Below are 11,308 nucleotides of genomic sequence, written 5' to 3' on the forward strand. Positions count from 1 at the left end.
CCAAAGCCCACACACACACACACACACACACTGACACACAGCAAAGTAAAGGGATCCATCATCACTCATATTTTTCATTTTTAACAAGGTTTGTGAAAGATGATGGCGGCGGGGGGAGGCAGGACGCGAGGGAGATGATGGTCACTGACGTCCCTTCGGTGTTACCCACCTCTCTCTCTCCCTCTCTGTGTCTGGCTTGACGTGCTAGTGGGGGTTGGCAATGAGCGGTTGCTGATGCAGATTGATGGGCCCTCTAACGGGCTGGGCAGAAGGGGGCAGCACAGGCACGACAGTTACGGCTGGGACTCACTGGCAGGTCGTCGCCTTTCCCCGTGTCTGCTTTCCGCTTTTAGGACGAAAAATGGCGCGCAAGATTCTGGTCACCGGCGGCGCCGGCTACATCGGCACCCATACCTGCATTGAGCTCATCGCGGCTGGGTTTGAGGTGATCATTGTGGACAATCTCATCAACGCCTCGCGAGGTGAGGAGCCTCGCTTTTCTGATCAGAAGAGCCTGTTGCCTGCTCTCATCTGATGCTGCCGTGCATTTTACTTTGCTGTCACTCCGCTCACGGCTCGGCTCGTGGCGCTCCTCTGCTCTCCAGTGGCGGTGGAGCGCGTGGAAGAGATCGTGGGCCAGAAAATCACATTTCTTGAGATCGACTTGCTGGACAAGGAGGCCATCGACAAGGTGTTTGCAGAGCATGAGTTCTTTGCCGTGATCCATTTTGCTGGCCTCAAGGCCGTGGGTGAGTCGACGCAAAAGCCCTGGCTCTACTACCACAACAACATCACTGGCACCCTGAACCTGCTTGATTCCATGAAGCAACACAAGTGCTTCAACCTCGTCTTCTCGTCCTCGGCTACCGTGTACGGCGACCCAAAGTATCTGCCCCTCGATGAGAAGCACCCCGTTGGTGCCTGCACCAACCCCTATGGCAAGACAAAGTACTTCATCGAGGAGATGTGCCGGGACATGGCCAAGGCCGATAGCCAATGGAACATTGTTCTTCTGCGCTACTTCAACCCGATTGGAGCTCATGCCTCCGGTCGCATCGGCGAAGACCCTCAGGGCATCCCCAACAACCTTCTCCCCTTTGTAGCGCAGGTACGGCCACCTTACGGGCTCAAAGTCGCTCCTCGGGGTATGCCTCAAGACTCACCTTATCCTACCTTATCCTTACCGACCGCCACCATCCCTGCTCGCCCTGTCTGCTGTGCCTGTGGAACAGGTCGCTGCCGGCCGCCGGCCGCACGTCAACGTTTTTGGCGATGACTACGATACACCCGATGGCACGGGCGTGCGCGACTACATCCACGTCGTCGATCTCGCTTTGGGCCACGTAGCCAGCCTGCGCAAGCTCGAGAAGCCCTGCGGCTGTGTCGTCTATAACTTGGGCACCGGCAAGGGCGTTTCTGTGCTTGAAATGATCAAGGCATTCGGGAAGGCGGCTGGTCGTGACATCCCCTACCAGATTGCCCCTCGCCGCCCTGGTGACATTGCCTCTTGCTATGCCGGTTCGTGCATCCCAGTGACACTGCACCCGTGTTTCTCTTGCGTGCGCGTCTTCCCACGGCAACAGAGTCGGGCCAATCCCACCGCATAGGCTATGCTCTTTGCCCATATATGTGCCACCTTGTCCCCCACTGACATTGCAAAACAATATGCACAGATGCCTCGGCAGCAAAGAAGGACCTGGATTGGGTCGCCACGCGTACCGTCGAACAGGTGCGTGACTGTGATGGTGCCCCAACGGCAGGAAGTGACAAGCCTAAAGGCCGAGCCTGATCACCCATGCCGCTCACCATCGCCCACGAACATGACGCCCATAGGCCTGCGAAGACTCGTGGCGCTGGCAATCAAACAATCCCAACGGCTTCAATGCTTAAACTGCAGTCCAAGGCGCCTCGCATTCTCATGTGGCCGTGGCTCCACGTTGCGACATGTCAATCTACATTGAATAGCGTTGTGCCAGTTCACAGCAGCCAGTTTATGATAACACAACAGCACCACCTTAATCTCCAATCAAGTTTGAGACAAAACACCGCCCCTTCTGGCTGACCCAACGACCATGGATGCGTGAGCATAGATCTATCAAATTGCTCGTTGCATGTTGTTGGATCAGTAAACAACGGGTCAAGCCGCGTTCTTTGTTTTGTTTTGTTTTGCTTTGCTATTTTCATGATCTTCGATTCTGATCCTGCAAAACAGTTTGGCATGCCACTTTGACAGACGTCCACACGAAACCAACAAGGGAGCTCGAGTCGTATCTAGCTACCTGTATCTTCAGCGCAGAGGCAGAGTGGAGGTTAGACTTGAGCATCCAGCTTCATGGCGAAATTACAGATTCCAGAAGCACCATCACCATCACCATCATCATCACCGCTCGCCTCGACAACAACAACGACCACTGTGCCGTCACCGGCGTTGGCTGTGCTGTTCCCAAGCAAAACTGATCCATGGGGCTATATCAAGATTGCTGGCACCGGTGCCTTGATGGGTTTGGGCTTTGCAACGGCACGCGGCCTCTTCCTAGCGTCTGCTAACTCCGGCGTTGCCCCAAGGCAGGCTTTTGCTGTTGGCTTTCGAACGACCGCGCGCCTATACGTGCCCGCGTTCGTACTGGTAGGCCTGGCCGACCACTACGCCATGCGCCGTGACAACCCGCGCAACCGCATCTGGGACACAACCTACGACGTTCCTTGAGCCACCTGCACCACCCTAGTGCACCATGACCTTGACCCTTTCGTTCTTTCTGCGCCTCGCAGTCTGGATGGATAAGCAGAAATAGCTTGGCTCGTGACGCTTCTTGACCACCACTTGTAATCGATCAGTAGTTTCTTAACCTTGTCCATCATCTCACCGCGTACACACCCACGCACCCACGCACCCGCAGCCACGGCCACCATCATTTCCCCTTATAACCATGGCCGGATCTCACACACACACACACACACACACACACACACACACACACACACACACAGATCGATTTGTCAGCACGCCAATTTACCGTTACAACGCACATTGTCAAGCGCTGGTGTTGCGCTGCGCGCTGTGTGGGGTGGCGGTCGTTTGATGGGCATAGAACGCGACAGCTTGAAGAGTTGTGGGGGTGGATTGATAGGTGTGATGGCGCCCTCTACGCGAAAGCGTGGGGTGGGCGCGACCGCCGCATCGACCCCACACAAGCGCACATTGCACACCTCATCGGCGGTCGACCTGGAAGGTCAGGCATTGACTAACAACCCACCTGCGACTGTGCATGCACCCCGACTCAACAACCCCGAACCCCACCCTCATTTCTAGAGCTGTGCCGCACTCGGCATGAGCTTTCTTCAAGTGCCTCATCAGCCATACAGCACGCGCTCATACAGTGGTATCACCAACACCAACGCGTGTTGCCTTGGCGGCAGCCATCGGTACGCAGGTCCGCTGAAAGCATGACGTACTGCCGCCCACCCCGCTCACTCTGAATCTGACGCAACAGGGTCGGCAGGGAGACGAGCGACCTGTCAGTCACGGTCAAGACTCAAATACCATGGCTTATGCCGTGTGGATCAGCGAGGTCATGTGCCAACAAACCCAGGTGCGGACCCATGGCTCCCCCCGCCAGCAGCTTACGCTCGTGCTCGCTCACACTCGCCCGTTGGCCATCGGCCTCGATAAGATCTCTGTGGTCACCGACTATTTTGAACGCTGGATTGCCAAATGGCCCACCGTTCAGGCGCTGGCGGCGGCTCAATTGTCAGACGTGCACCAGGCTTGGGCCGGCTTGGGCTACTATTCCCGCGCCACCCGATTGCACGAAGGTAGCACCCGCCCTTACCCGCACTTCGACCAGACAAAGGCGTCGTGAATGAAGTGAAGAGTCGGTGTTTCAGTACCCAACCTTACACCCCGCACCTTTCTTCCGCCTTGTCTTCGACTCAAACACCTCAACACGACACCAATAGCTGCACAATACATCGTGAATCAGCTGGATGGCTCTTTTCCGACGGTGGGTGCTTCCGAGCAATGACTTGCCCACTCAGCCGCCGTGCATTTCTTGCCGAATGACTCTTGCTTGCCGACTGATGAGCCGGATTGGCTCACACTAAGCCTGAACCATCCTCTGTAGACCAAAACCGAACTTCTCGCGCTGCCAGGTGCGGTAGTTGACCGAGTTCTCCGTCCTCCTTGACTTGTCATGAAGCTCGCCTGATCTTTTGCTGGCCGCCAGGCGTGGGTCCGTACACGGCTTCGGCCGTGGCCTCCATTGTGTTTGCCAAGCGCGTAGGGGTGGTGGACGGCAATGTCAATCGTGTCCTCAGCCGTCTCGGAGGCATCGCTGTGCCGCTAACACAAGATGCAGCCAAAAAGGTCTGAAAGTGATTGACGCAGTTGCTGAATGAGATTCTCTTGTATCTGACAGGCAACCTTGCTCAACGACCATATTGATGTGCGGGCATGTGTGCAGTGGATGTGGCGTCAGGCTGATACGCTCGCCGACCACGCAGCGCCGGGTCAGATCAATCAAGCCATGATGGAGCTGGGGGCCTTGATTTGCACCCCCAAGTCTCCACAATGCCACGCTTGCCCCTTGGCAGAACATTGCGTGGTCCATCGCTCCATCACTGGCCGTGCCAAATCCACAAAAACCAAGCCAGAGCCGACGGATACTGCATGCCCCTTGTGTCAAGGCGCAACACCGACGGGTAAGACAACAATGCCTCCACCCTGACTGCCGACTTTCGACTTCGTGGCAAGTGCATGCACTGATATACATTCGGTTCGTCAACCCTTGCCACGAGCACCAGACTATACTGCGTACCCTGCCAAGAAACCCAAGAAGGTGACACCGACACATCAAGTAGCCATTGCGGTGCTCCGCGTGGTCAGCGCCTCACCCGATGAACCAGATCGCATACTGTTGCAACGTCGGCCCAAGTCGGGCCTCATGGCCAACCTGTGGACGTTTCCTTATGTGGATCTGGATGAAACAAATTCAGAAGGCGGGATGGGCTCAAAACCAAGTTCCACCGCGCCAAAGTCGACATCGGTTGCCAAACCCTCACTGGCAAGCACGACTGAGGTTGCAACCCCCAATGAACGACAGGTCAGGGGTCGCACTCTTGTACCGCCATCCTCCCTCTTTGCCCATGTTAAGATGCATGTCATGCTGTGCTTTGAAGTGCAATGGGCCCTCACGCCGTGATGGTGCCGCATGACAGCTGCGAGCAGCGCTCGCACCGCATGTGTCACAGCTTTTGAACCTACGACCAGCCCTTCGCCCGACGACGGTCAAATGGTGCCTGGCGCCCAAGACCATCACCCACGTATTTTCGCATCTCAAACACGCGTACCACATCTTGGTCGGAGAGATACCCGCACCGGAATTCAAGACGGAGGAGGAAACAGATGGTTCGCCTTGGTCTTTGGTCGATGTCAATCAAGTTGAGACCACCCTCGTCTCGGCCAACATGGTCAAGGTACGCATTGTCTGGCCCTTGCACCCTTGGCTGGAAGCCTTGTTGTGACCAATGGCAAAGGTCTCATATGCTACCTCGTGCCTTTGACTCTTGCCTAAACGTTTGACTTCTCGGTGACAGGTATGGCGGGCCAGCCAAGGACAAACTTCCATGACGGGGGCCCGCAAGGGGCGACGCACGATTGAACGCCCCGTGGCCAAGTCGGGACAACGCACACTCCAAACCGTCTGGCGACAGGTGGTGAAGAAGGAAGAGTAACACGGCAGGGAGTGGCTGAAACAGGCAAGAAGAATCGATTAGAGCCCGAAACCCGCAGGCAACGAGAAAGACGTGAAAAATTGGCACCTGGATGAGACATGCCCTCAAGTCAAAGAAAAGGAGAAAATGAACAAAACAGTCCGCATGAAAGTGAAGAGGTCTGAAGCCAGGCACATGCCGCAGAAGTGATGAAAGAGAAAAGACAATGATACAAGCCATCAACAAGCTTAAGCCTCCTCTTCACCCTGAGCAAACAGCAGCAAGGTTAAACAAAAGACACGCCACATTTGAAATGATGCCAGAGGGCACAGCCCTCCACTGGTGGCTCAGGCGCAGACTAGTTTTTGGTCTGCGCAAGCTGGCTCTCGGCTGCTTCGAGCTGGCGGCGAAGCTGAATCTGTTGGTCTTGGTCCAGTTTATTCATGCGCTTGCGCTCTTGACGCTCCAAATCCTTCTTCACTCCCTCGCGCAGCGCCTATATATCAAGGTTTACCAGTCAAACACCCCACCATGAGCTCCATATCCTCGAGTCTGAATTCAACTTCTCGTAGCCCGTCACTCGCTCAAGCGAGGCCGTGATGCAACCGACTCATCAAAAAAGGCCTCGGCCCGCTCATAATTCATACCTGGCGCTCTTGGTCCTGATTGAAATGAACAAAAGCAATCATGCCCACTGCGAACACAACAGATGCCGCCAACGTCGACCATGCACGGCCCGAACCAGCCACTGCCGTCACCGCCATCTCTCCAGCTGCTCCTGAACCTCAAAATGGCACTTCACGTGCAACGGTTTCATGTGTGTGTGTGTGTGTGTGTGTGTGTGTGTGTGTGTGTGTGTGTGTGTGTCTTTGGGTTTTACTTAGGAGGGGTTGAGTGTATTTTACGCGACTGCGGACACGAAGGAGCGCGATGACGGTGGCAGCAGCAGCACGCGCAGCAGCGACAGGGGCGACGGGCATGGTGCCTTCCGCCCTTGTCTTTGGGGGCACGCGTGGCCTTGGTTTTGGTACTGTGTCTGAAACAGTCGCCGCTGCTTGAGCTACCCCAATTTTCCAGGCGCCCGCTACCCCCGCCCGCCGTGCTCACGCTAGACCCTCGTGATGGCAACACGTTCTCTAGCACTGGCGCGCTGGCTTGTCGATCAAGGACACCGGGTTACAAGTACGTCCGCTCATCGGTATGCTCTAGACTAGCTACAGTCCCCCACCTCTCATGGCACGGGCGTTGTGTGGCTGCCCCCTATTCACGCAGTTGCAGGCACAAGCACCGCCACCGTCAACCATGCCCTGGCCCGGCTCAACAGGTATCCATGCCGAGCTGCCTTCACCTTGCGCGCATCCGCCCGAGCCGCAGACTGACAGTCTCCGGGGTGCTTAATCAGTGACCATGTCCATGGTTTACCGGCCAACATCTGTGATCCAGCCCAAGTACGCCAGGCCTTTCAGGTGAGTGCACCACCCTCATACACTCGCCACCTCCCGCGGTAGCCCTCTCGACCTGACCTCGGCACTACCGACGAGTTTCTAGGAGCATAAGACACAGCTGGGTAGCTCGCCACAAGTCGTCGTGCAGGCAGCAGGAATAAGCATCGATGCCTTGCTGCTCCGTGCCCAAGAGGAGCAGATCCAGGCCCAACTCGACGTCAACCTGCGCGGCTCCATCCACGTCACCCAAGCTGCCCTCCGCGTGATGCAACCCCTACGAAGTGAGGTCGTCTAACCAGCCTTGTCCCCGTCCCCGTCGTTTTGGTATCCTTTTCATGGGCTTGCTCGTCCAAGTCGCCCCCGTCAAAGTCACGCCCTCGCGCATGCCTCGGCCAACAGATCAAGATTGTGCGCCTGCTCAAAGCTCACCCCATCGTCTTATACTAGATGGCCTCGTCGTTAACATCTCCAGCTGTGCGGCTCGTCATGCCCGAGTGGGTCAGAGCATTTATGCCGCCTCCAAGGCTGGTAAGTCTCTTCTTTTTTGTGTGCTGATCTTTCTTTGTATGCACGCTTATCAATGTCGGCTCAATGACTAGGCTTGGAGGCATTTACCCGAGTGGCTGCCCTTGAGGCAGCGCGAAGTGGTGTCCGAGTTAATTGTATAGCACCTGGATTTCTTGGTGTGTGCTTGCATCCTACCAGAAAATGTCGTTTTCTCTCTTTGACATTGCAAGTCTACAGGCTTCGCTCAGGCTTCTGCCCTTTGGCCGACATAGAAACGGACATGACCGCTCATTTGGACCGAACAGCGATCGCTACCGCCGTGCCTCTCAAGCGCCTGGGTCAGCCAGAAGACATCATACCCGTGCTAGAGGTACACAGATCCCGTATCCCTATGCGCTGCCTGTACACGCGCCTCTCGCTCGCTGACGAAGAGTCCGATTTAATTGCTACAGATGATGATGCGGACACCGTACATGACTGGGGAGACAGTGACGCTAGACGGTGGTCTCTCCATATCCGCTTGAAGACGGATTGCTTGTTTGCTAACTTGTTAGCGGTGACATTCAGGTGGGCTGATGATTGAGGCACAAAGCCGTGCTTCTTCCTAACTAATTCATTTCGTTCGCGGCGATGCATAAATGCGCCACCTTCAAGCCTTCAAAGAACAACGCCTTCTACGTGGGCAGATCAAGTATGGCGACCTGCAGCCGACAATAGACTTGCAAAGCGTGACGACGGCCGCTGCACCAGCGCAGCCGGTGCATCAAACTCTGCCACTCGTCCGTCCTCCAGCACCATCACCAAGTCGTAGCGCATGGCATTGTGCAAATTGTGTGCAATGCTGAGCACAGTGCTTTCCATCCCAAACAAGATGTCATGCACCAGCTATCAGCGAGACAAATACAACACACGCCGTCAGACATCATGACTCGCCTTTCCTGGCGCGGAAACAACAAAATGCTTCGCCTTTGCGACGACAAGAAGCTTCTTGCTAGTGTCCCAATCACCATGCATTTAAAACATGCAGTCAATACGTACACGATCCGATGATTCGTCGAGGGTAGACGTGATTTCATCACATAGTAAGACAGGCGCCGGGTTGTACAAGGCACGCGCCAAGCAAAGAAGCTGTTGCTCGCCAGCACTGAAGAGCTCACCCGTCTAGGGTTGCAGAGGGCCGGTCCCTCAAGCATTGAGCTCTGATCACCCCAGAAGCCAGAAGCAGCATGCGCGCCACCGCAAATAACCACAACAAAAAAAAGCCTGTAGCCTCAGCGGCCGGACCTACCTCAACGAGCTCCGTATCCAGCTGCCTGTCCAACAACCGGATAGCGTGCGCCATGCCCACTTGTTCGAGGATTGCCCACAGCCGTGCAACACTTGTGACCTCACTCTCCGGCACCTTGGTGCCCAGCATGTCGCTCAGATCGTCCAATGCTAGCCCGCGCCCTGTTCCACACACACACACACACACACACACACACACACACACACACCAGAGACATCAAGTTACGGCAGTTCGACTGCCTTGCATGCGGCTGACATGTGGAAACGTGCATGTTCGAAAATCACCTTGAGGAACGCCACTAGTCAGTGTGGCATCAGCTGGGCCCATCAAAATTTCACGAACAGTTTTTCCAAACAACATGGGGCGTTGAGGAATCAGATGCACCAAGTGCCGTAGCTGCACCAGCATCAGATCTTTGCAACAGGAAGACAGTGTAAGCCCTGGGCTCTACGCCTTATTGCAGCGACCGGTTTGCCTACAATGCCAAAAATCCACAAACCGCAAATGTCGAGATCGCCCACGCGAATATGACCCTCAAAAGGGTGAAAGCGCAAAAGGGTCGAGAATAGCGATGATTTGCCTGCCCCTGTTCGTCCAACACACAGAACCTGACGAGCATGCAACATGAGAACACGAGCCATAGATGGCTGACAAACCATAAGACCACAATTCTCCAACCTTTTTGCCAGGTGGGACAACCACGCTGATACCCTTCAAAACAGGTGGAAGAACAGAGCTATAACGCAAAACAACCTCTCGAAACTGCATCGTTGACGTGTCAAAAAAAGAAGTTGAGTACAATAGGGTAGGGCAAAGATGCGTCTCAAATTGGTGCTTGCCCTGGCCCCAACCCTGACCCTGGTGCCAGCAGCACATCAGCAGCGGCACAAACCTCCAAGGCCAATTGACGGGCTGCACGATGTGCTTGATAAACTCGCACGCTGGACGCAGCCTGGGCTGTGCGCAGCCATTGGCGTCGCTCACTTTCGCCCTATGGCCCCACATTCCAGTCAGAAAAGTCAATGGTGAAAGCCCAAGCCCGCAAAGCAGGAACATCAGATCGCGCAGCAAATTGGAAAGCCAACCTCATCATTTTCGGTGGGCTCGTCCAAGTATTGCCACGCCCGCTCAACAGCAACAAGCTCAATCTGAGAACAAAGCAAGTGTCAGTCCGATTGTACATACATGGTGCTTCTTCACAAGTTGGTGGTGGAGCAGGGATCAGCGTTGAAAGGCACATTGTCTCGCTCTCGTGAGGTGCATGGATCGGGCGCCAGCACCGCAACTAGTAAATGCCAAATATAGTGTCGACCGTACCTCTGTCTGAGCCACCTCTTTAAGAAACCAGCCCAACATTCCTGGCAGCTGCGTCACGTAGGTCAGAGCCAGGCCGACGCGACCGGCACTCAGCAGCCCCTGGCTGGTGGCATACACGGCCAAGACCGACGTGCCTAGCACAACCACGCTCCCCACAAGCTCCAGCCACACAGTCACCCATTGAGTGACGGCCCAGTTGTGCCAGGCACATTTGGTATTCTGATTGATGTGCAAGACATGTTCTCGCTGAAACGTAGCCTAAAGGGTGGAAGAACAAACAGCGACCCGTGAGAGAACAGGACGCCCATGGCGAGCCCATATCACCGAGGCACTGTCACCCACGTGCATGTCCAAAGCCTTGATCACGGGCAATCCTGACAGAAACTGAGTAAAGTTATTGATAATGGGCGTTCTTGATACAGACTCCATGCGCCTCAAGTCACGAGCCGTCCACCTAGATGCCAAACAATTGAGCCCATGCGCTCGGCAGACATGGTCGTCTTCCCCGTCTCAGTGCGCATTTTGATGCCCTCCCCCAAAGAACCTTTGCTTGAAAGAAGTCAAAAAGTATAGTCCTTTCCCCACATGAAGCACCATAACCATCACGCGACCCAACAGACCGATAGTGCTGTGCAATGTAGTAAAAAGGCCAGGCCAAGACAAGTACCAGCCCTAAAACGCTAGGCGCGGTCCATGCTACCACAACCAGCGTGGCCAGGAGATTCAGAGCCGTCTGAGAAAGGTAATTGAGTACATTGGGCACCTAGAAGAATGAAGCATCGCGCGCTGATGAGATAATTTGCTCTGAGAGCGAGTTCAGTCGAGATGACAATCATTCGTATCATGTTCCCTGTCTGATGACCATACCGCTTCGTCAATGGCAAGAATATCCTTGAGAAAACGATTCAAGATCTGGCCCTATGGAAGGTTGTGTGACCTATGAGAAAATCTTCTCGTTCACAGACAAGCAATGACTCGGCCCGCCTTACCACAGGCGTTTTGATGAAAAATAACATGGGAAACCATAGCACGCGACGGACAA

At 55.1% G+C, this 11,308-nt stretch overlaps 3 protein-coding genes across 3 annotated transcripts; 2 read left to right on the forward strand and 1 right to left on the reverse strand.

The window, feature by feature from the left end:
* Positions 1-356: 356 nt before the first annotated feature.
* MONBRDRAFT_18222 (uncharacterized protein) lies at positions 357-1,954 on the forward strand. Its single transcript, XM_001744061.1, has 5 exons — positions 357-482; positions 606-1,108; positions 1,233-1,518; positions 1,674-1,729; positions 1,834-1,954. The coding sequence occupies exons 1-5, from the start codon at positions 362-364 to the stop codon at positions 1,888-1,890; spliced, it is 1,023 nt and encodes a 340-aa protein (XP_001744113.1). The 5' UTR covers positions 357-361; the 3' UTR covers positions 1,891-1,954.
* A 1,397-nt stretch (positions 1,955-3,351) lies between these two features.
* On the forward strand, positions 3,352-4,598 carry MONBRDRAFT_2248 (uncharacterized protein; the record flags this gene model as incomplete). Its single annotated transcript, XM_001744062.1, has 6 exons — positions 3,352-3,449; positions 3,521-3,590; positions 3,672-3,813; positions 3,958-4,005; positions 4,197-4,363; positions 4,461-4,598. Coding segments are annotated over 6 exons (663 nt in total), but the record flags the coding sequence as incomplete, so codon positions are not given.
* A 3,750-nt stretch (positions 4,599-8,348) lies between these two features.
* On the reverse strand, positions 8,349-10,425 carry MONBRDRAFT_15550 (uncharacterized protein; the record flags this gene model as incomplete). The annotated part of the gene is made up of 7 exons (XM_001744253.1): positions 8,349-8,546; positions 8,700-8,822; positions 9,175-9,362; positions 9,449-9,557; positions 9,628-9,771; positions 10,035-10,097; positions 10,267-10,425. Coding segments are annotated over 7 exons (984 nt in total), but the record flags the coding sequence as incomplete, so codon positions are not given.
* Positions 10,426-11,308: the final 883 nt, after the last annotated feature.

Source organism: Monosiga brevicollis, genomic scaffold (genome assembly GCF_000002865.3).
Source record: "Monosiga brevicollis MX1 MONBRscaffold_5 genomic scaffold, whole genome shotgun sequence".
Lineage (NCBI taxonomy): Eukaryota > Choanoflagellata > Craspedida > Salpingoecidae > Monosiga > Monosiga brevicollis.